A 23,949-nucleotide genomic window follows, 5' to 3' on the forward strand; every position below is an offset into this window, starting at 1 on the left:
AAAGGCTACATTATAGTTTATTGTTGTCCTAACTCAATTCAGGGTGACAAGTGCAATCATTGCTACTGCATTCTACGACTCTGAGGCAGCATCACCTGAAGACAGTTTCTACCTTTTTAAAACACGAGATTCTTACATTAACAGATTGTTTCGCCATCTTGAACCACGTGATCTGGAGTCAGCTACAGTCTTGACCAGGTGGTTTCTGCTCTCTCACCCTAGGCAGGTGTCCCTACACAGCTGGGTGTGTTCACTCCAGGCCATCTTCACTTCCCCAGAGAGGCCAGGTAGATGTACCAGAACAGAGACACCAGGTTGGCAACAAGCACCCGGAACTGCCAAAGCGAACACAGGCCACAGTGAGCGAAGTCCTGACTGTGCTTCCCAGGCACCCATCCCCCAGGACTGAGCCCATCCCCCTACTACTGTATTCACTGAGCCTTACTTTGTACTGAGCACCGTGCTGGAGGGGTGAGCGGGACTCTGCCTAGCCATGTTACAGGCCAGGAGGGGAAACTGACGAGAACTGTCCCACATCCTCCTTCGCTGAGCACTAGCTCCTGGCTTAGCTTCCCAGCCCAGGACTGGTCAAGTGGTGGCCTCACCCAGCCCACTGGTGGCCGCCAGCCCCCCCACCCCAAGCCATTACCCTGCTTTGATGCTCTCATGGATGTACTCCCACCTGAAATGCCTTTAGTCAGGGAGTCTCCCTGGCATATAAGCTCCATGAAAGTAGCGGTCTGGTCTGTCTTGTTAATCACGGTACCCCTAGAGTTTAGAACAGTGGGGCATACAGTAGTTGCTCAGTATTTGCTTAATAAGCTTCACTGCCCCTGAGGCACTTGCCTGCGACCACCTCAAATGGAAACCGTGACCGCAGCCTCCTGGCGCTCTGTCCCCAGGGTGCCCAGAAGGGTTCCATTTTCCAGGCTCTCCTACTCTCCCATCCACAGACCCCTTCACATCCTCAGCCCTTCTGCCTTTCTGTGTCTATTTCCTTTGCTACATACATTAGAATACCATGCCCAAAGCCCTCATTGCCTTCCCTTCCTGTTCCTTGGTTATACTCCTTGGCAAAGCTCCATTCTCCCTGCTCCCCTGCCACCCTGGGGCCCTAGGTCCACGCACACGAGGGGCTCCAGTCGGCTCCCTCTGCCGTCCTCTACAGGTTTGCCCCTCCTCTCCCCTCGAAGTACCCATCCTACCTCCTTTTGCCTCAGTGTGGCCCCGCCCTGGCCTCTGCCTTCCCCAAGGAAAGAGGTATGGATGGGAGGTCACCAGTGAACAGGCACCACTCTCTTGTCTTAGTAAAGAAGAGCCTCTGTCCAAAGCATCCCTCTGCCTGTGTCCAAACCCCATGCACCCTCTTTAGGGTAGAATATGGCCTCTCCAAGCTTCAGAGACCCTCTCCTATCACTTCTCCCCACCTCGTCACACACTTCTTGAGAGAACTTCGCAGACTTAACGATTTCTTTTCTACTTCCCCACCCACTGCTCAATTCACAGCAGTCTGGCTTCAGCCCTCAAGGAGCCACTGAAATTGCTCCTGGGAAGGTCACTGATGAGGATTGTTGTTAAAGTCAATGAAACTAACTGATTTTCATTTTCCTTTAACTCCCTGCAGTGACTGTGGTTGTGTCACTGCCACCTTCTGGTTTTCTGCTACTCCTTGGTGTGTGTGTGTGTGTGTGTGTGTGTGTGACCACCCAGCCTGCACCTCCCTCCCTCTTCCCATCCTTGCAATGGAGCTCTGCTCCAGGGGGTTCTGCCTCAGGTCTGTCTCTCCTTTCTAAAGCAGGGGGAAACCAAGTAGGTTACTTAAATGGTGTGCAAAAAAAGCTTGAGGCTGCTCTCCTTGGAAAGGCCTGTCAGAGTGGCTAGCCCTTGCCTGGGCTCTGGGAACTTAGAGTTCCTGTGGGTTCCTACCTTTCCCCGACGGATAAGAATGGCCTCTGTGCTTAGACTGCTCGCTAAAACAAAGCAGTTCTGCTGAGCACTGACTCTCCTTCTGGGAGTCTGAAATTCTGGTAAGCACCAGGCAGAGGGTGCCTATGCGACTAGCTCTCCCCCAAACCCCAGGCACTGGGTCTTTACAAGGCTTCCCTGGACAGAAACGTGGCCTGAGTGTTGCTGCGTTTTGTTGGTGGGTGAGCTTGCCCTGCGTGACCCTCACGGGAGGGAGGGAGCGTAGGAAGGCTGCAGTGGATTCCTAAGACGCAGTTGCAAATCCTTGCTCTGAGGCTGTAATACACCCACGGCCGGCCGTGAGCAGACGCGTGCCAAGCCCCGCCTCCAGATCTCTAGCCCTGGGCGTGGTGTTGGGGCTGGACACAGGTGGGCTGTCCTTGGTGTGTAAAGACGGCGGCAGGACGGCGGGCCCCACAGCCTTGCCCTGGTGAGCTCTTCCTGCAGCTTAGAGCCCCTCCAGGCTCCCACCGTGCTCAGAGTGGAGGCCCAGTTTCAGCAGCCTGCCTCGGGCCGCGACCCCCGGTGCCCAGAAGGGCTGAACCTGGTGCGCGGCGCCCCGACAGCATCCCTGCCCCCAGGGTCCTGCCTGCCGCTTGCCGCTCAGGGCTCAGGCGCACGCTGATGTCAGGGCAGGTAAGGCCGGCCTCGCCGCTGCCGCACACCCTGCTGGGCACGGCCACCGCTCGACTCGGGCACGCAAGGCCAGCTGTGACCCACGGGGCCAGGCACTGGCAACGCTGAGCCCCTGGAAAACTCGAGCTGTCCTGGACTGGAGGCTTTTCAGAAATGTTTCTGGGACCAAGGGATGAGGTGTGGACACGCTTCGCCCGTCCACATCCAAAGCTGCTAATGATTCTGCGTGGAGAGAAAACCACCAATCGTTCCAAGAAGGAACAAGGCTGGTGGAGGATGAGGCCCCCTCGGGCTCCGCATGGTGCCAGCTGGCCCTCACCTGCAGAGGGACGTAGTTGATGTTGATGAACTGCACTGGGGTCCAGACTCGCCAGTTCATGCGCAGCGCCGGCCAGAAGCTTCTTCTTATCTGGACAGAGAGAGCAGCTGCGTCTCTCCCCTGGAAAGGAGGGGAGTGTGGACAGTAAGTGATCACCACTGCCCTCAGAACTGAAGCGGGGGTGCCACGGTCTGGAGGGCCCCAAACCCTAACACGATGGTTTTGAAAACTGTGGATTTTGTTCCATTTGTATAGAGACAGCACATCTGTGTGTCTCATTAGCACCGCAGGGATCAGGAGCCAGTCACTTGGTCAGAAAGCCGACGGGGAAACTCCCCGCGGCTCATCCTGTGCCCACTGCCCGCACAGACCCTCATCGCTCCTCGCAGAGCTGATTAAGTGGTGTGACCCGTACTGCTGGCAGCGGGCACCAGAGCTGCTATTTATGGCCTGGCTGTTCGTGTTTCCCAAAATGGCCTCCAAAATTGATGCGTTTTTCAAGCAAAACTTCTCAGGAGTTTTTAAAAAATGAGCCCCAATAAGGTGATTCTGAATGTCATCTGAAAGGATAAGTGCATAAAAAATAACTATCTTGAAAAATAATAACAGGGGAGGCCTAAATTACTGAAGATTTAAAAATACTCTATGGTAATTAATACTAATAATTATGGTAATTAAAAGCTAAAAAATAAAAGACACACTATGGAAATAGAATCCAGCAAAAGATCGAAGAGTCCAGATAATGGCCTGTACATATGAGAATGACAGTATTTGATAAAGTTGACACTTCAAGCCACGGGATTGTTTGATAAATGGCAATGAGATAATTTGCAATTGAAGTGGAAGAAACAAGCCAAGTGTATCTCCCACATATAATTAAAAAAATAAGAATACCAGAGGAAAATATAGAATATTTCTATTATGTTTGCATTTGTCAAAATGCACATAATATCATAAGAGTAAAAGAACAAAGTTTAAGAGAATATTTCCAGTATCTTCCTTTAAAGAAACCCACAAAGAAAAAGAATCACATATTTGAATACATGAATATTTTAAACTCCTGCATGGAGAAACACACTATAAATAAACTATTTTTGTAACTTCAAATGTTTAACTTTATATGAAGTTAAAAGATAAACACCTAGGAGCGCCTGGGTGGCTCAGTCAGTTAAGCGTCTGACTTCAGCTCAGGTCACGATCTCATGGCTCATGAATTCGAGCCCCACGTCGGGCTCTGTGCTGACAGCTCAGAGCCTGGAACCTGCTTCGGATTCTGTGTCTCCCTCTCCCTTTGCTCCTCCCCTGCTCATGCTGTCTGTCTGTCTCTCAAAAATAAACATTAAAAAAAAAAAAAGACAAACACCTAAAAAATGGGGAAAATATCTGCAATTTGTATCCGGCAAAGGATTGATCTCCTTAATATATACAAACACACAATCAGTGAGAAAAAGCCAACACTGATAGAAAATAAGCAAAGTTCATAGAATATAGGAGGCGTATAAAAAGATATTCAACCTTATAAAGATGTATATGTTGTTTTTACATATCAACCTGCAAACTATTTAAAAGAAAAATATAACCATGATTGTCAAGAATGTGGGGAAACAAACCTCACGTGGAGGAGAAAGAAGCTCTGGGGTCACGAAGCCTGGGTCTGACTCGATTCAAGGGCTCGTAAGTTATGAGAACTTAAGCCATGGGCCTCAGCTTTCTCATCTGTAAAATGGGGTTGCCTTGTGGCTCAAATGACACGAAGGGCTCAACGCGGGGCTTGGAACAAGTGCTCATAGATGTCCGCCGTTTGTATTACTCTGTACCACCGCAGGGAGGACACGTTGAGGACAGCCTTTTTGGATAAGGGACGGACATATGGTGGACTAGCAAACACTGTGTGGTCCAAACATGATGTCTGTGATTAAGAAATGCTAGATGTCGGCACAGTGCAGGGAAGAGAGAAAGGGATGTTTTAACAGAGTCGTATGCTGACACTTGCGGTGAGCATAGTGTAATGTATTGAGAAGTTGAGTCACTGTGCTGCACACCTGAAACTAACATAACATTGTGGGTCACCTATATTCAAATTAAAAAAAATTTTTTTTAATGCAGATGCAGAAGCATCTATTGTGTGTGTGGTATAACGTGGTCCAACACAAGGCATTTATGTTGGGCGCTTTACACACCTTGGTAACATACGATACGTGGATTTAGGGTTTTTGTCTATTAATGAAAAATATATTCCTTTCATAGCTAGAAGGAAAAAAAGAGACACTCCTGTACCTTCGCTTCTAATGTGGGTATCCTTTGCTTCCTACCTCAGGTTTTCTCATGGCTTCCCAAACACTTCTTCTTACTCTCAAGGACTTACTAGCAATCATGGTTGAGGTTATGCATCTTTCCTGCTTCCCCCGCAAGGATCACTTTTGGCCACAGGGGCATTCTCTTCAGTAATAAGACCTCAAGGTGCTGCTTCAAAATAAAACCTGCAGAAGCATTTGCCTGCTGTGATTGGTTGGAACGATTACTTTCAGGGCAGAATGTGATCGGTTGGAACGATTACTTTCAGGGCAGAATGTGATCGGTTGGAACGATTACTTTCAGGGCAGAATGTGATTGGTTGGAACGATTACTTTCAGGGCAGAACAGGACACATCTCAGGCACACAGTGGACAGAGAGATGATGAGAGGCTGGAGGTGTAGTGAACTGGGAAGGGTCTTAGGCTGGGCACGTTAGAACAGACATGCCTAGTGATTTGCGTGAACACACCTCTCCTGCGGTGAGTTGTGAGGTTTTCAGTCTATGCTGGTCTGTTAGCCTCTTCAGAGCACTTATGATGTTCAGGCACTGAATTAGCACAGGCTTCTGCGATACCATTAGGGGCCTGAAACTTCTGTGTCGTGAGTCCCATAGACCCCCTTCTCAGAATCCTGTTTATATAACATATATAAGATTACCAGGGAACTATACTGAATACAGCTACCAAAATATTCAGAAAAGAATCTTATTGGGGCGCCTGGGTGGCTCAGTCGGTTAAGCGGCCGACTTTAGCTCAGGTCATGATTTCGCAGTCTGCGAGTTCGAGCCCCGCGTCGGGCTCTGTGCTGACAGCTCAGAGCCTGGAGCCTGTTTCAGATTCTGTGTCTCACTCTCTCTGACCCTCCCCCGTTCGTGCTCTGTCTCTGTCTCAAAAATAAATAAACGTTAAAAAAATTTTTTTTTTAAAAAGAATCTTATGATAGACCAGTATGTGTGCTTCCTTAACACATTCAGTGACAAGACTTGAAGGCAGGTGCCGGGGGTCCAGAAACATAAAAGATATTTTGGGATGTGTGATATCAAGACCTCTGTGATTTCTTACTGCGGACCGACAGGTACCGCCAATATGACTGGGGTTTGTGTCTGACATTCATAAAAACAAGAGAGAGAAGTTTCAATTTTGGTGTGCTGGAAAGTTCACAGACCCTCTGAATTCCACCCACGGATGCCAGGTCAAGAATCGCTGTGCCCCGCAAAGAGCTATCGCAAGTACTATGGCAGCGACCAACCTCCAGGAAGTTCATGACGAGGAGAAACAACAACAGGAAGGCCGGTGCAAAGAGGAGGCGGTCCAGGAGGAGCCTCTTGACCCCAGCCCAGGGCACCTCAGAAGGGATCCAGTGCTCCATGAAGAGGTAGAAGAAGTGACTCAGTGGCCCTGTGAAGAAGAACCTGAGGCCCCGCAGCGGGGTGAGCAGGACTGCCATTTCCTGGATGTGTCCTTCTTGGGTCCAGCTTCACCCCCCAACCCCAGGTCCTAAGCCCTGCTCCCTGGGTCCCCCTTCCCTGACCACACAGGTATGTGTGGTCCTTCTAGAAAACAGGCTTTCTTTGAATCTGCTTCAAGCATTGTCTTTTGTCCCTGATAGACCAGATCCCCCATCAATCTTCACGCGGCCAGCTCCTTCTCCACACTGTCAGCTTGGAGACCTCCTGATTGTTCTGGACAACGCACCAGCTGCTGTCTCAGCCACTCTCAACTCCAGGTCCTGTTTCACTGCCTTCATAGCATTTATCACTACATGTCCTCCTCGCATTTGTTTAGTCGCGTGGTGCCCTCTTCGCCCTGCTACAGGTACGCGTCACAAGACGGATTGTGTCTGTCTCATCACTGCTGTGTCCACAGCGCCTAGAACATGGCCTGGCTCAGAGGAGGTGCTCAGTAGTAAGTAAGTGGGGGCACCCCTGGTATTAGAGCTTCTCAGCAAATCCTGTTGGGTAGTTAGCAAGAGTGAAGCCTGGTGCTGGGCACTGGCTTGTCTGTCCTGCTACTGTGCATTCCCAAGGGTAGAACGCTTGGGACAGAACTGAACCCAGCCACGCCATCTGCTGGTAAAACACATCCACAGTTCCGTAAGATTCAGCAATAAAATGGGGGGTAGGGACCTAAGGGTCTTCCCATCTTTGACACTAAAGTCCTTAAACAAGTGGTTCTCAGCTGTGGCTTCCTGTCCTGCCACAGGTTATGTGGCCGGGAGCAGGGTCCTCAGTGAGAGGGAACGGAAGTCAACGCCATAAACCCTGAGTGGGTGAGGCCTCTCAGGTGATCCTGACTCCCTCCTCCCCTCCAGGAGGATTGTGGCTTCTCTTTATCTACATTACAGGACAGCTGTGGTGGCTGCAACCAGCGGGCTTCCGAAGACGAAGGGATATTTGTGAGTTTTAGATCAAAAACAAAATACGACTTCAAAATAATCCATCTATACAATCACTATTGTTGGCCAGAGAACGTGACGTGGATTTAATTGGGTAAAACTCCTGAATCTCTGTGTTCTTTGCAGTTCCAAAAGTGATTCCAAAACTGGACATTTTTCAGGATTCCTAAGTATTTATTTTCTGGTTGTTTAAGCTATGAAAATAACAGAAACAACTGGCAATATTTGAGTAGTTTTCCTCTTTCACGGTCTTTGTGTCTTGAAGTCTAATTTAGGTTCAGGTGAATTATCTGCCCTCAGATCTCTCGGCCCAATGAGGACAGCTGCCCCCACTCATGCGATTCAAAATGAAAACCATAAAACAAGTTAATGTTATGCATCATTCTGATTTTTTCCCCATGATTACTTCAACGCTTTTTAAAAATTATTTCTCAAAATTAGGTTATTTCAGAGGCTTGGTCTTGATACCCTAGCTTTGTCATGGTTAGTCTGCTGCTGGTTAGATCAGCCCCTTTGTGAAACTCACCCATAAATGGCGTATCTGAGAGGCCCACTGACATCTAGCTTTTGGCAGTTTTCTTTTTTCCGCTGCTTCGCCATCATCTGGGCCAGGAAGTTCCCAAGTGCTGACAAAATGCCACTGTGGACAGAGATGTCATCAGAAAACGGGGGCAACCAGCAAGAGGGGGGCCATTCCTGCATGTACTTAGCGTGGCTGTTCTGAGATCATGGTGGGGTGGGTAGAGAGGAGTCCTTTTTAAAGCAGGTTTTTAGTTTTAATTTTCTATTTTAGAGAGGGTGCAAGTGGTGGAGAGGGGCAAAGGGAGAGAGAGAGAGAATCCCAAGCAGGCTCCACACTCTGCACGGAGCCTGGCGCAGGGCTCAATCCCACGACCCTTGGGATCATGACCCGAGCTGAAATCAAGAATCTGACGCTCGACTGAGCCACCCAGGCGCCCCTACGGCAGCCCCAGTGTAAGGTCCCTATGTCAAAAGGTGAGCATAGCAGAACGAAAGGCAGGAAAACCTGATCCGTGGACTGTGTCTGTGCCAGTGCCTGGCTGTGATATTGTACTACACTTTTACAAAATGTTACCCATGGCGGGAACTGGGCAAAGTGTGCGAGGGACCCCCCTGTATTCTTTCTTACACCCGCATGTAAACTACAGTGATCACAACAGAAATGTCAATAGAGAGGTGGAGACAGGCCCGGTTGCTCCAAGGCTTGGTCTACAGCTACCTTCTGATAAGCCCTGTGGGCTAAAAATGTCAAAATTCTTTGTATGGGTGATAAGCACCTTCTTGAGCTGATCCTTGGCTACCTCTTTCTCATCTGCTTCCTTTCTCGGCTTTTCATTTCTCCAGCAACACAGTCTTCCTTCCGCCCCTCCATTATTAGCTTGCTCCTCCCTCGGGATCTGTGCACCTGAAGTACCCTCTGCCCAGGGAGGTTCGGCTCCCCTCGTTCCCTCCCTTCATTCAGGCCTCCCGTTCAAATGTCACCTTCCCCGACCACTTCATCTGTGCTACGTATTTATCTGTTCCTCCTCTACTCTTTCACTAGAATAGAAACGCCTTTGAGGGTCCCTACCCCCTTGATTGCTGCTGATGCCTGACACGCAGGAAGCGTGCTGTACCTACTTATGAAAAGCTGGCTTTAACAAAAGCGGACAAACTTATAAAATTAAGTAATTAAAGTAATGGAGGAGGACGATGTCTCATAAAAAGTTTAGTACCCCAAATCAAAGGGTGCAACTGACCAGCAGACGGGGGAGGGGGGAGTGCGGAGGGGGTTGTCACCTTTCTGCCGAATGCAAAGCTGACTAAAAAAACAAATCTTAACGCGTCGCTCCTGAGCCACTCTAACCTCAGAACAAGCGCGGGTCAGGCTTCGACCGCCCGCGGAGAAGCTGGGCCGGAGGTCACCTCCAGGGCAGGAGGTCACGTCCAGGGCAGGAGGTCTGCCTGGAGCCCTTCGCTTTGTGCCTTCCTTCGGTCTGGCCCCTGGTAACTACTTGTGAGGACCGAGTGCACCAAGCCGCCTATGCTGAGCTCTCGGGCTAACTGAAGGCCTTTGGGAGGTCATTTTGACACCCGGACATTTTGCCTTTCGCACTCAAATCCCTGCACAGGATGCATCTACGTGGCTGGGTCCCCGAGGCCGGCCGAGCTCCGGGCCGCCCCCCGCCCGGTCCCGTCCCCTCCGCGGCCGTTGCGCGCCGACCTGGTGGCCGCCTTGGTGAGCACAGGGTAGAGCCGCAGAAGGCGCAGGTACTGGACGAGCGCCCGCTGCGGGAGCGCCCCGAGCCCGGCCTCCGCCCGCAGCTTCGACGCCGCCGACGCCATCGCCTCCCGCGCTCCGCGCCCTCCGGGGCCCCACGACCCCGCACCAGGCGGGGACGGCCTGACATTTCCCGCCCCGCCGCGGCACGCAGCGCGGCCAGGGACAGACCCCGCCTTGCGCGGCGACCGCCTCCGCACACTTTTCCCTGAGTCCCTATCTGGCCGCCACCCCTCGGGCGGCCGTGGCCATTGGAGCTCGGTGGGGCGGGGCGGGGCGGGGCGGGGCGGGGCGAGCCTCCTGAGGGAGCGGCGGGCGCTTCCGGTCTCTCGCGAGAGTTGGGGGGAGCGCGCCAAATTTCTCCGGGAGAGCCGGGGCGGTGCGAGCGCGGCGCGATGGTTCTGAGGAACAGCGGGCGGCGGCGCGCGGAACCGGGCGCGGACGGCGAGGCCAGCCGGTGAGGGGCGCCGGGCCGTCCGGGCGGGTGGGCGGCGGGCGTTTGGGGCGCGTGGCCGCGGCGGCCCCGCTCAGGACGCCTCGGTGCGGCGCGTCGGTCCCGGGCTCGCACTGGGTTTCCGTGCGCTTCGCTCCGAGGTCTGTGTGGGAACGTCTGTGGTTGGCGACGTGGCGGCGCAGCAGGTGGGGCCGCCTCCCTGGGTTTGTAACGCGGGCCGGTGGGAGACGGCTTCGTGCAGACCGCGGCGTGTGCGCGCCCCTCGCTCCGCTCCCGACTGGTGCAGACGGAGGCCTTGCGGGCGCGGGGCGTGCGGAGGTGGGCGGGGGGGGGGGCAGCGCGGAGGCTGAGCGGGCGCGGGGCGCGGGCCGAGTTGCCGGAGCGCTTCCCCGGCTCTCTGCGTGGACGGAGTGGGTCGTTCGAGTGTTTGCTTTCAGCGAGCGCCGCTAGCGTAGGATCTTCCCTTACAGACGAGAGACATACTCCCTTGTATTTGTGTTGACCTTCGATGAGTATCCCAAGTGCTGTTTATTGAGCACCCACTTTATACATCACGTGCATCATATGACTTAATTGTCACGCTCGATTTTGGCGGAACTAGAATCCAGGCCAGGTCGGTCATCAGGACTCTTGCTTTCTTGTGTACTGCGCTGCCGGCTTTGCGGGCTCATTGTTGTGGTGGATAACGTTGATTTCACTTGACAGACTAATACATTTCAGAACGGTCATTTTAAAAATAAAAATACAAAGAAACAGCTTTTTGAGTTAATTGTAGATTCGCAAGCAGTTGTAAGAAATGACACACAGATCGCATGCACCCATAAGCCATAAGTTTCACCCCCGGGGTAACATCTTAGTTGCTAAAGCACAAGGTTGCAACCAGGAAATTGACGTGCATGCAGTGCATGGACACTCGTGTGTGTGTGTGTGTGTGTGTTTACTCGTGTGTGTGCACATCATATGTGACCACCACCACAATCAAGGCGCTGAACAGTTCTAGCCCGCGGATCCCTCCTGCTGCCCTTTTGTGGCCACAGCCGCCTCCGCTCCTCCCTCTTCCTCATCCATGCCAGCCACTACTCTGTTGTCCACTCTGATTTAACTCCAGGGATGCTATCTCAGTGGAATTGTGAAGTGTGTAATTTTATTTTATTTTATTTTATTTTATTTTATTTTATTTTATTTTATTTTATTTTATTTTATTTTATTTTTTTCAACGTTTATTTTTGGGACAGAGAGAGGCAGAGCGTGAACGGGGGAGGGGCAGAGAGAGAGGGAGACACAGAATCGGAAACAGGCTCCAGGCTCTGAGCCATCAGCCCAGAGCCCGACGCGGGGCTCGAACTCACAGACCGCGAGATCGTGACCTGGCTGAAGTCGGACGCTTAACCGACTGCACCATCCAGGCACCCCGAAGTGTGTAATTTTAGAGGGTTGGCTTTTTTCACTCTGAATAGTACCCTTGATGGGTAAGTTTGTTCCTTCTTATTGGCCAATAGTATTGCATGGGAAGGATATAGCCTAGGTTGATGACTCACCTGTTAAGGAGTCCCTGGGTGGTTTCCACTTTGGGTTATCATGAGTGAGCTGCTAGGCACAGTCACGCACAAGTGTGTGTGTGAATGTGAGTTTCATTTCTCCGGGGTAAATGCCCAGGAGTGCAATGCTGGACTTCGTGCATTTTTAGTATCCCATAAGGCAGCAGTGTCCAGTCACCATTGTTTTTTTTTTTAAGTTTTTTTTTTTGTTTTTTTTTTTTTTAAAGAGAGAGAGCGGGGGAGGGGTAGAGAGGATCTGAAGCAGGCTCTGTGCTGCCAGCAGAGAACCCGATGCGGGGCTCACACTCACAAACCATGAGATCATGACTTGAGACAAAGTTGGACGCTCAACCACTGAGCCCCCTCAGGCGCCCCACGATTGTTTTTATTAGTGCTCTGGTTACAGAGTCCAGCGTGTTTTGAGGATCCGGCCTGTCGTGTTTCCCATGACATATGTTGTTTTAGTGAGTTGTTTTGCCACATGTGAGGTGTTTTGGGGGATGCATTTCCTGTGTCACATCCAAAATGGTTACACTGAGGGGCGCCTGAGTGGCACAGTCAGTTGGGCGTCCAACTTCAGCCAGGTCATGATCTCGCGGTCCGGGAGTTCGAGTCCCGCGTCAGGCTCTGGGCTGATGGCTGGGAGCCTGGAGCCTGTTTCCGATTCTGTGTCTCCCTCTCTCTCTGCCCCTCCCCCGTTCATGCTCTGTCTCTCTCTGTCTGAAAAATAAATAAACGTTGAAAAAAAAATTAAAAACAAAATGGTTACACTGGGTGGACAGAGGGTTGTGGGAATAGATGGCATCATGATTGCTGAAGACGAATTTCCCTCCTTTCATTCAGGGACGATGGCCCCTCTTCCTCTGTCTCGGCACTTAAGCGCCTGGAGCGCAGTCAGTGGACAGATAAGATGGATTTGCGGTTTGGTTTTGAGAGACTCAAGGAGCCTGGTGAGAAGACGGGCTGGCTCATCAACATGCACCCTGTAAGCACCTGGGCTTTTTCTCGGTCCTCGTCCCGCTCAGGAGGGCAGCCGCACCCCTCGGAGCAGCCTAGGCCTTGGCAGAGTGGGGGATACAGGTGGAGACGGCACTGTTTGTAGCTCTCCTACTTCCCTCTTTCACACCGCTGGGTCGTGTAGGGGCTACTGGGAAGACCAGGGTGAAGGGTGTCCCTGTTAACCTATAAGAATGAAGTTTTCATGGGGCGCCTGGGTGGCGCAGTCGGTTAAGCGTCCGACTTCAGCCAGGTCAAGATCTCGCGGTCTGTGATTTCGAGCCCCTCGTCGGGCTCTGGGCTGATGGCTCAGAGCCTGGAGCCTGTTTCCGATTCTGTGTCTCCCACTCTCTCTGCCCCTCCCCCGTTCATGCTCTGTCTCTCTCTGTCCCAAAAATAAATAAACGTTGAAAAAAAAAATTAAAAAAAAAAAAAGAATGAAGTTTTCAGGGATGAGGGAGGGATTGAGAGAAATCCTCATTTGAAAGGTGTTGCGATGCAGTTCTTGTGAATGGGGCTGCGGGATGTTTATGCGGGGGCGGGGCAGGGAGAAAGGGTTTGTTTTTGTGCTCAGTTTCCCAGAGAGTGAAAAGCAAGAGGGGTCTTGGACTGTGCAGCGGGTAAGGTGCCTGTGCTGGCTGGTTCTCTCGTAGACCGAGATTTTAGATGAAGATAAACGCCTGGTCAGTGCGGTGGATTACTACTTTATTCAAGATGACGGGAGCAGATTTAAGGTAAGCCCCTGAACCCCAAGAAGCTAAAACCCACTCAAGTGATGAGGTGTAGCTGGGTCCAAAGTGGTAGCTGTGAGGAGAGGGGGTTGGGAGGTGTCAGGGACACGGGTCCCTTGGAGCCACATGGGTCACCATTTAGGATGTCATAAGAGGAGCCAGCTTGGACAGACTGAAAGAGCAATGTTGTCTGTCTCAGACTTTTGCCCCTGCCATATGTGCAGCTCTTAATTACCTGCTGCAGCACCTTTTTTTTTTTTAGTTTTTTTTTAATATTTATTTATTTTTGAGACAGAGACAGAGCATGAATGGGGGAGGGTCAGAGAGAGAGGGAGACACAGAGTCTGAAGCAGGCTCCAGGCTCTGAGCTGTCAGCACAGAGCCCGACGCGGGGCTCAAACTCACCGACCCTGAGATCATGACCTGAGCCGAAGTCGGAAGCTCAACTGACTGAGCCACCCAGGTGCCCCTGCAGCGTCTTTTAAGAGGTGTCAAGGGCAAGGGTGCATTGGATCCAGGCTGCTCACGAGTATAATAGCAAACAGCGCGTCTTCACTCGTCTCCCTTTTTTCTTTCTTGTTGCCTCTCAATGGTCGGTGGCTTTCGCAGGTGGCCTTGCCCTACAAGCCATATTTCTACATTGCAACCAGAAAGGTAAGTGTGGTTCGTAGAGTCAGATCACACGACCTGAGCCTCATGTTATGGGGAGCTTTGGAACTGAACCTAAAGGGGCCTCTAGAGAAATGGGCCAGGAAGACAGATTTCACTGTAGAAAGTCCTTTCACTCTGATCTCAATTTAGGGTTGTGAGCGAGAAGTTTCATCTTTTCTCTCCAAGAAGTTTCAGGGTAAAATTGCTAAAGTAGAGACTGTCCCCAAAGAGGATCTGGACTTGGTGAGTACCACTTGGCCCTTCCAGGATAAATGAGGCTGGGTCTGTCCTGCACATGGGATGAGATGGGAGGAGGCCAAGTTTAGCACCTGTGGGGTGGGTACGGGTGGCGGGGCTTCGGTGACTGTCTGTATGTCCTGGAGAAGTCCAGTGGCATAGTTGGTGCCACATGTAGAGTTGGACAAGGTGCTTTGGACTTGCTGACTCTTCCACTCGTGGGTTTACCTTTGAGTCATTCTCCCTTTATTTTCTTTCCCCAGTAAAGTCTTTTTTCTCTTGAGCTTATGAGCACAATCTCTTCATTTTGTAGCCAAATCACTTGGTGGGTTTGAAGCGAAATTACATTAAGCTGTCCTTCAACACGGTGGAGGACCTTGTCAGAGTGAGGAAGGACATCTCCCCTGCCGTGAGGAAGAGCCGGGAGCAGGGCCACGCCAGTGATGCCTACACAGCTATGCTGTCCAGGTGAGCTTACCTGTCGTAAGCAGCCAGTGAGTCCACACGGACGGGTTCCTGTGTGTCCCGAGGGGCAAGATGGACGGGAGGTAGGAAAACCCAGTGGTGAAGTTACCGTAAGGATTGGCTTGTCCAGTGTGGAAGCACTTTCAAGCAATTAGATAGAATTTCTTTCTTTCTTTTTTTTTTTTTTTTTAAATATTTGAGAGGGAGAGAGAGCGTGAACGCACAAGCAGGGGAGGGCCAGAGAGAGAGAGAGAGAGAGAGAGAGAGAGAGAGAGAGAGAGAGAAAGAGAAAGAGACATAGAATCTGAAGCAGGCTCCAGGCTCTGAGCTGTCAACACAGAGCCCGACGCGGGGCTTAAACTCATGAGCCGTGAGATCATGACCTGAGCCAAAGTCGGATGCTTAACCAACTGAGCCGCCCAGGTGCCCCTAGATAGAATTTCTTATGTGCTGCATTTTTGTTAAAGAAATGGTGGTTTTTTGGCTTACATTTGAGCTCTTCCTCTTTTCTTACATAGCGGTGGGTTTGTGGCTCTAAAATTGAGTTGCTGTAATAGAGACATTTTGGATTCCTAGTCACACCACTTTGCTTCAGTCTGTTTTCATGGCTTATGGCAAGTGTCAAGCTGCCTACAGAGTTTACTGAATGCCTAGAGTTACATAGCACATCTTTTCTAGAAAACTTTGGGTGTTATACAGAAAAACGTAAATATAGGACGCCCAACACTGTTCATCAAGTGTTTAGATATCAACAATAATAGGAAACAGGATAAGAGATTAAGAAGAGGAAATCTTGGGGTGCCTGGGTAGCTCAGTTAAGTGTCGGACTCTTGGTTTTGGCTCAGGTCATGAGATTGAGCCCCTCGTTGGGCTCCACACTGAGTATGGAGCCTGCTTGGGATTCTGTCTCTCTCCCTCCGTCCCTAGCTCACGCTCTGTCTCTCTCTCAAAATAAAGAAAAGATGAGGAAATCTTGGCTAATTAAAACTTTTGAAGACTTCAAGAGAGGTAATCATATTCTCTGAAAAAAGATCAATTTGGAACCCTGAACATGTCTGCACTGCACCTGCCCCCTGCCCCCAGTATAATTACCTTTTACAATATTGCAAGGTGTACCCAGAAGCCTATGCCTTTTCTCTAAAACTCGTTGTCTTTTTTTTTTCCCCCTTTAATAGTCCATTTAGTATTCGGAAGCTTACTGGGATGATATTAGAGTTAATGTTCTAGTGACAGTGATTTCTTGCTTTCCGATGATAAGGTAATTATGGTACGGAAAGTTGCTACTTAACCAGCTGCTCTGCCACGTAGAGAGTTCTATGAGTGTTACCTCACCACACTCCTGCAGGGTGGACGTGTTCTTGTGACCCTTTTTCTTTAAAAAACAAAAAACATTTTTTTTAATTTTTTTTTTTTTCAACGTTTATTTATTTTTTGGGACAGAGAGAGACAGAGCATGAACGGGGGAGGGGCAGAGAGAGAGGGAGACACAGAATCGGAAACAGGCTCCAGGCTCTGAGCCATCAGCCCAGAGCCCGACGCGGGGCTCGAACTCACGGAGCGTGAGATCGTGACCTGGCTGAAGTCGGACGCTTAACCAACTGCGCCACCCAGGCGCCCCTTAATGTTTATTTTTGAGACAGACAGAGACAGAGCATGAATGCGGAAGGGTCAAAGAGAGAGGGAGACACAGAACCCGAAGCAGGCTCCAGCCTCTGAGCTGTCAGCACAGAGCCCAATGCAGGGCTCGAACTCCTGGACCGTGAGATCATGACCTGAGTTGAAGTCAGACTCTTAACCAACTGAGCCACCTAGGCACCCCATGACTCTCGTTCTTGATGGGGAAACAAGGTCAGCCAGGGTGGTTCACATCTGTACATGTGCCTCCCAAGTAACAGAGCATTTTCCTTTCTTTGTTTCTAACTGGGATGTAATGTACATCCTATAAAATACGTGTTTGGAGCTCTCACTGAATTTCCTGCCTGTAACCTGCTGCTTGTGGGAGGCTGTCATCCAACATCGTCCTTTTTGTTTAAAGGATTTTTTTTTTTTTAGTTTGTTTTTGAGAGAGAGGGAAAGAACATGAGCAGGGTAGGGGCAGAGAGAGGGAGAGAGAGATCCCAAGCAGACTCCACGCTGTCCGTGCAGAGCCTGACACGGGGCTCAGAGTAATGAACCGAGAGATCATGACCTGAGCCAAAATCAGGAGTCAGATACTTAACCGATTGAGTACCCCCAGCATCCCCTCCAACCACCCCCACCCCCCCCCGCCCAACTAATTCTTTAAGAAGAGCCTGTCCTGGTCATCTTAGCCACCTTCTACCTTTTGTGTTTACTCTACATGGACTCTGGTCCCCCCCTGCGCCATCCCCCAGCAGACTGTAGTTAGGAGTATCCTCTCTCTGTTTCACAGTGTTCTGCAAGGGGGCAGTGTGGTTGTTGATGAAGAGGAAGCCTCTAAAAAGGTCACTGACCAGTTGGACAACATCGTGGACATGCGAGAGTATGATGTGCCCTATCACATCCGCCTCTCCATTGACCTGAAGATCCATGCGGTGAGTGGGCCGTCGCTTTCGGGCAGCCCCTGGCGGTCAGGAGGTAACACTGAAGAGAAATACCCCTCCTGGGACAGACGCAGACTCTTGATAAACACGCTGCACGTCCCGCAGGCTCACTGGTACAACGTCAGGTACCGAGGAAATGCCTTCCCTGTGGAAATCACCCGCCGAGATGACCTTGTTGAACGACCCGTAAGTACTGCTTGCGTTTCCTCCATCCTGGCTTTTCCACTTGTTTCTAGAGAGATCTAATTCAGTGCTGAAGAATGAATACAATTCAGAGATTTGTTTTCTTCTTTTTCCCCAAATACTTTCTTTTTTTTTTAATTTTTTTTTTTCAATGTTTATTTATTTTTGGGACAGAGAGAGACAGAGCATGAACGGGGGAGGGGCAGAGAGAGAGGGAGACACAGAATCGGAAACAGGCTCCAGGCTCTGAGCCATTAGCCCAGAGCCTGACGCGGGGCTCGAACTCCCGGACCGGGAGATCGTGACCTGGCTGAAGTCGGACGCTTAACCGACTGCGCCACCCAGGCGCCCCCCAAATACTTTCTTAAAAAAGTTGTAGAGAAATATTTTTCCTTTTTCTTTTTCGTCGGTTTCTGACAACGTGTGATTTCACTTAGTGCTTGTATGTCACCATGTGATGTCCTTGTTTGAGCTGGGCTGGATCTGAACTTCAAAGGAGAGCTCTGACTTCCATTTTGGGTGGTTGGTAGCGACGTGATGGGGTGAAAAGCAGATTCGTATGTGGAAGGCTTTGGTTCAGGAACACATTTGTGATCTTGGGCAAGTCTGTACTCTGTTTTCTCATTTCCAAAGTGGAGATGTTGACTCTAGCACAGTCTCCCTTGTGGGTTATCGTAAAGGTCAAAAGGAGGTCATGATTTTAAAGTACTTTGTGACTCAAGTGCTCTGTAATTCTAGGATTTTCCCATTGTGCTTTAGCCTCTCGTAGGTGTTTAAGATTTCATACCCTCTGTGAACCGTGGTGTTCTTGACATAGGTTAGTCAACCCAAAATGCCTCTCTTGCTTCTTTTGGAACCTCTCTCTGTGGCTGCTTGGCTCTTGTTTTAGCAGCTGGAGGTGGAGGTGGTGGGTGTCGGGAAGACCCTTGGCGTCTCCAGAGCTCAGCTTGGTTTACGTCCAACTTAATGAGATGTCCCTGCAGGACCCTGTGGTTTTGGCATTTGACATCGAGACAACCAAACTGCCCCTCAAGTTTCCAGATGCTGAGACTGACCAGATTATGATGATTTCCTATATGATTGACGGTCAGGTAAGTGGTGCCTTTTGGGGTGTACGCTTCCTGGGAGCAGCATGCACCCTGTGGCTGGTATTTTTTCAGTGAAAATAAGTGAGTTGAGTCCAGGAAAGTGAAGAAACAAGCCGTGCCCCTGCCTTCCAATCTGAGTCTGACACGTTTGGGGTCTAGGGGCTGCAGCTCCTGGTGGGCGAGGGGCCTCCTGTTGCTGCAGACTCTTGTTGCAGGAGCTTCTGGGCCGAGCGTGGGGAGGTGTGTTTGGCTTTTTGTGTCCTAACTCACACCGACTGCTCACACGCTTCCCAGGGCTACCTCATCACCAATAGGGAGATAGTGTCAGAGGACGTTGGAGATTTCGAGTTCACCCCCAAGCCAGAGTATGAGGGACCCTTCTGTGTCTTCAATGAACCCGACGAGGTAAAGAGGTGTCATGTGAGAAACTCCCTGGTGTTTGGGGTGAGACGGGAAGAAGAGCCCCCTGACTCTTGAGGCCTCAGTGCTCATTTAACCAGAATGGCAGCTTGCTGGTCTGGGTTCCTGGCGGTATGGTCCTTGTTCACACTGGGGCACGGGGTGGGTGTGGAAATGAGATACAGCCTGCTTTTCTGAAATTTTGGGAGGGGTGATTGGAAGTAGCTGGAAGAAGAGAAACACAAATCCACTGACTGCTACGAATCATTGAATTCAGGTTCATCTAATCCAGAGGTGGTTTGAACACGTCCAAGAGGCCAAACCCACCATCATGGTCACCTACAATGGGGACTTTTTTGACTGGTGAGTCTGATGTCTAGTTTGTGAGTAACTGAAGTGTGTCGGGGAGGGGATGTTGTGTGGCACTGTGAACGTACTCACGCTAACGAGCTGTACACTTAGAAATGGTTAAGATGTAGAGGAGAGGTGGGTGGGGGGGTTCCTGGGTTTTCTCGGGAGTCTTGTGGGGCAGTCTTTCTGTATTTGAGGGAGCTGAAGAATACCTGCCGTGTGCTCATCTGTCTGCCCTCATCCCTAGGCCGTTTGTGGAGGCCAGAGCGGCGGTCCATGGGCTGAGCATGTACCAGGAGATAGGGTTCCAGAAGGACAGCCAGGGGGAGTATAAGGCATCCCAGTGCATCCACATGGACTGTCTCAGGTAGGCCCGGCGGCTCCTGGCACTGTCTTAGAGGGCTTTCTGTGTGCGGGTCCAAGGCTCCCTTCTTGCACACCCTTGGTCCTGTCTGCGTCCCTTTGAGGGAGGATGGTGGCCTCTGTTGCAGCTCCATCACCTTCAAGGACAGCGGCTGTGGCTGGGTCTGGGGACGTGCTGTCTTCCCTTGTGTGTTCATTACTCCTTCCACCAGCAAACACATCAGTGTCAGGCCTCGGGCTGGGGAAGCCAGAACAGAAAGAGGCCGGGTTGAGTGAGGCCCTGGTGCTGTGAGAGCTCCCCATGGAGGTGAGGGTGCTGCAGCCAGGGGTGTCCAGGCTGGAGAGAAAGGAGCTCTTGTGGGCCTCCTGTACCCTGTGGGGAGGCAGATTTTATCTTGGGGGGCCTGGCATTATGATGGGGGCCGGAGGGGGCAGATGGGAGTGAGGAGAGGGGTGGACTTGGGCATCCACAGACCTGGGCGGGGGGCAGGGGCACCTGGGGCACAGGGAATGTTGGTTCTCAGGGTTTGGGGTGGGCTCTGGAGCAGGAGGGTGGGTTCTAGGTAGAAGCAGGCCTGGGAACCCCACTTATAGGGGGCGTGGTGATCAACGGATTCCAGAAGAGAAGAAAAAGGATTGGGGGGGGGACTTCAGAGGAGGCGGCAATATTGGGAGACCCCAGGGGCACTTCTAGGGGTGAGGATGGCCAAGGGTCTGGAGGCTGAGGGAGGGGAGACTTGATGCAGTCAAGAGAGAGCTGTGGGCGCCAGGGACACGACCACATCCGTCTCGGAGCTGCCTCACAGGGAGGATTTGCAGACAGGTGTGAGGGTGAGGGGCACAGGGTAGCCCCCGGTTTCCGTGCCGAAGGGACTGTGTAAGCAGAGAGGAGGTTAAGAAGAGGGCCTGAGCCGGGTGGGGGAGAGCAGGGCAGACTGGCAGTCCCATGGGACAAGCTGGGGGGCTGAGGGCTCCCTCCTGCTCAGCATTCTCTCTCTCCACAAGGGACAGAGGGAGGCCGTGGGACTCGGGAGACTGGCGTTTCCTTGTGTTTGTGGGCGTATCTGTGAGATTACCTGGATCTGGGATAGAGGCTTCGCGAGGCGCCTGTGCCATGCGGGGTCTCGGTGGCAATCCTTGGCATACCTATTGGGACGAGGCGTCTTTCTGTGTCGTGTCCAGCGGGGCTGCCTCTCGCAGTGCGTGGGCTGTGTCTCAGAGCCATCTCTGACCTTTGCACGTGTTCTTGTTCCTAGGTGGGTGAAGAGGGACAGTTACCTTCCTGTGGGCAGTCACAACCTCAAGGCGGCTGCCAAAGCCAAGTTGGGCTACGACCCCGTGGAGCTGGACCCTGAAGACATGTGCCGGATGGCCACCGAGCAGCCCCAGGCATGCGCCTCTCCTCACGGCCTTTACCTGTAGCTCCCACACGGTGCCTGCCCGGCTCCTTGTCGCTCTTACCGCCCTGTGTTCTCTCCTCAGACTCTGGCCACATACTCGGTGTCAGACGCGGTGGCCACGTACTACCTGTACATGAAATACGTCCACCCCTTCATATTCGCCCTCTGCACCATTATCCCCATGGAGCCTGACGAGGTCAGTGCATCTCCCGGCCCCGTGTGCCAGTGTCAGCCCGCCGGCCCTCGGAGCTCGTCCCCGGCGGCTGCCGTGGATGCAGCTGTGTGATTTTGGCGTTTGGTTTGAAGTCTGGCTTTTCCCCCGCAGGTGCTGCGGAAGGGCTCCGGGACGCTGTGTGAGGCCTTGTTGATGGTGCAGGCCTTCCATGCCAACATCGTCTTCCCCAACAAGCAGGAGCAGGAGTTTAACAAGCTGACTGATGATGGCCACGTGCTGGACGCCGAGACCTATGTGGGTGGCCACGTGGAGGCCCTGGAGTCGGGCGTGTTCCGCAGTGACATCCCCTGCCGGTTCAGGATGGTGAGCCCTCCCCGCTCTCCCGAGGGCTGAGACCCAGAAGCCTCCAGGGCTGCAGTACAGCCCTCACCCCTTTCTTTCCCTGTGGGTCCCTCACCAGTCCTCCCTTGTCTGGCCTGTCCTTGACTGAGGTGCTGCGGGACAAGCCCTTGGCTTCTCCGGGCCAGTCCCCGCAGTGTCCTGCCCGAGGTAGTTGGGTACGTGTGAGGGCGTTTTCCCTTCTCACTTGCGTCCTCTCTTGGTCATCTGTACTAGAATCCTGCCGCCTTTGACCTCCTGCTGCAGCGGGTGGAGAAGACCATGCGTCATGCCATTGAGGAAGAGGAGAAGGTGCCCATGGAGCAGGTCACCAACTTCCAAGAGGTAACGCTCCGGGGGCCAGGAGAGACTGTCTTCACACGCCCTGCTTGTAGACTGGCTGCTTTCAGTAGCATGCACCTACTGTGTGCTGGTACTTGGGCTCCGAGCCTGGTGATACAGAGTCTGTTCTGGTCTGCTTGGGGGGCACAGGACAGTGTTGTGGTTACAGTGAATGACTGGGCTTTGGGAGATGGTAGAGATTCACAAGTTGGCCGTGGGGTCTTGAGCTGGCTATTGCTTAGAACATCGTGGTGGGTGGACGCAGGACAAAGGCGAGGGATAGGCCTTATGCCCAGTTCATTTGGACTTTATTTTGTAGGCAGTGAGGAGCCATTGGTTTTAATTTTTGTTGTTCAGGAGACTTTAAAAGTGATGACAGTCAATTCCTACAGATGACTGACAGAGTAGAATATAGTGACTGTAAAAACTGTCCAATAATGGTTAGAAAGCACCATTTACAAGTGCTACGTGCCTAGAGACCCCAGGTACCTCCCGCCTTGCTTGTCTTATTTGAACGTGGCACTTCTCAGGTGTGTCTGTTGGGCACTGCTCAACACTACAGCATATTGAGTTACTAGTGGTTTGGAGCTTTTACGAGTTTTAGGATTGATTTCAAGAAATGTGTCATAACATGGGCAGATGAGTGGGTCTGTCAGTTAAGCATGTGACTCTTGATTTTAGCTCGGGTCATGATCTTGACGTTGTGAGATGGAGACCCGCATCAGGCTCCACGCTCAGGGCAGAGATTCTCTCCTCGTTCTCCCCGTCTCTCCTCTCTGTCTGTCTCTCTCTAAGAAATGTCTCAGAACAGACTCACTAGGCAGAATTCGAATAAGAATGTGGTTACAGGGGCGCCTGGGTGGCTCAGTCAGTTAAGTATCCAACTCTTAATAGATTCTTGATATCAGTTCAGGTCACGATCTCATGGTCCTGAGATCAAGCCACACGCTGGGCTCTGTGCTGGGCGTGGAGCCTGCTTAAGATTCTCCCTCTCCCTCAGCCCCTCCCCTGTTTGTGCTCTCTGGTCTCTCACACGTGAGAAAGCTGTGTTTGTACACTGTAAAGTGCTGTGCAGCTGTTGTCAGCTCCAGCTACCATACACTTTAAGAACTAAGAACAACCTGGGGGCGCCTGGGTGGCTCAGTCGCTTAAGCATCCGACTTCGGCTCAGGTCATGGTCTCACGGCTCTTGAGTTCAGGCCCCACGTTGGGCTCTGTGCTGACAGCTCGGAGCCTGGAGCCTGCTTCGGATTCTGTGTCTCCCTCTCTCTCTGCCACTCCCCTGCTCACACTCTCTGTCTCAAAAACAAATAATATTAAAAAAACTTAAAAAAAAAAAAAGGAACTAAGAACAATCTAGAAGAGTGGCTAGGCTAAAGAACAAATGTGAGTTAACACCTTAGAAGGAACACACTTTCAACTTGAAGAAACAGTGAAATGAGTGAGAACAAAGATATGCTGATTGGAGGGACTCTAGACACCCTGGCGAATCCAGCAGTAGGCTCCTAGAGGACGGAGTATGGCTCCTTCGCGGTTTCTAAAGTGTGTTCTAGAGGGCACTGGACTCATCTCTTTGTTCCCGAGGGGCCATCTCATCCCGAGGATGCTGATGGGAGGTGCCAGCTGGGGATCTCGGCAGCGTAGGTGTGTTCCGTGGGAACTGTGCCTCCCTCCCCTCTTACCTGGACTGTCTCTGTGGGCCTCCTCATTGGCATTTCAGGACCTGCCTCAGGGTGGAGAAGGATGG

General features: G+C 51.6%; 2 protein-coding genes across 5 annotated transcripts in view; one reads left to right on the forward strand and one right to left on the reverse strand.

Annotated features, from left to right (window-relative positions):
* On the reverse strand, positions 1-10,158 carry PXMP2 (peroxisomal membrane protein 2). 3 transcript variants are annotated; one of them, XR_002737108.2, is made up of 6 exons: positions 9,834-10,151; positions 8,136-8,249; positions 6,464-6,626; positions 2,921-3,040; positions 683-768; positions 1-335 (listed from the first exon to the last, which is right to left on the reverse strand). XR_002737108.2 is itself a non-coding variant. In XM_023241227.2 (5 exons), exons 1-5 carry the CDS (start codon positions 9,953-9,955, stop codon positions 267-269), a joined length of 588 nt encoding a protein of 195 aa, XP_023096995.1. In that variant the 5' UTR covers positions 9,956-10,148; the 3' UTR covers positions 1-266. The 3 variants fall into 3 exon arrangements, 2 of the variants coding, with proteins under 2 accessions (XP_023096995.1, XP_023096994.1); XM_023241227.2 differs by lacking the exon at positions 683-768 and having other exon boundaries at positions 9,834-10,148; XM_023241226.2 differs by lacking the exons at positions 1-335; positions 683-768 and having other exon boundaries at positions 2,221-3,040; positions 9,834-10,158.
* A 48-nt stretch (positions 10,159-10,206) lies between these two features.
* POLE (DNA polymerase epsilon, catalytic subunit) overlaps positions 10,207-23,949 on the forward strand; it is a 46,067-nt gene continuing 32,324 nt past the window's right edge. Inside the window, exons 1-16 of one of the 2 annotated variants that reach the window (XM_023241229.2) lie at positions 10,207-10,347; positions 12,726-12,867; positions 13,532-13,612; positions 14,219-14,263; positions 14,411-14,503; positions 14,811-14,965; positions 17,373-17,514; positions 17,629-17,709; positions 18,690-18,797; positions 19,089-19,199; positions 19,471-19,556; positions 19,792-19,911; positions 21,164-21,296; positions 21,390-21,503; positions 21,633-21,845; positions 22,098-22,205. In XM_023241229.2, coding sequence (XP_023096997.1) covers positions 10,286-10,347; positions 12,726-12,867; positions 13,532-13,612; positions 14,219-14,263; positions 14,411-14,503; positions 14,811-14,965; positions 17,373-17,514; positions 17,629-17,709; positions 18,690-18,797; positions 19,089-19,199; positions 19,471-19,556; positions 19,792-19,911; positions 21,164-21,296; positions 21,390-21,503; positions 21,633-21,845; positions 22,098-22,205 — 1,794 coding nt within the window. In that variant the 5' untranslated portion in view covers positions 10,207-10,285. Of the gene's footprint in view, positions 10,348-10,408; positions 10,530-12,725; positions 12,868-13,531; positions 13,613-14,218; positions 14,264-14,410; positions 14,504-14,810; positions 14,966-17,372; positions 17,515-17,628; positions 17,710-18,689; positions 18,798-19,088; positions 19,200-19,470; positions 19,557-19,791; positions 19,912-21,163; positions 21,297-21,389; positions 21,504-21,632; positions 21,846-22,097; positions 22,206-23,949 lie in introns of those variants that run through there. The other variant, XM_045041257.1, reaches the window with a different exon arrangement.

This window comes from Felis catus, chromosome D3 (genome assembly GCF_018350175.1).
Source record: "Felis catus isolate Fca126 chromosome D3, F.catus_Fca126_mat1.0, whole genome shotgun sequence".
NCBI lineage: Eukaryota > Metazoa > Chordata > Mammalia > Carnivora > Felidae > Felis > Felis catus.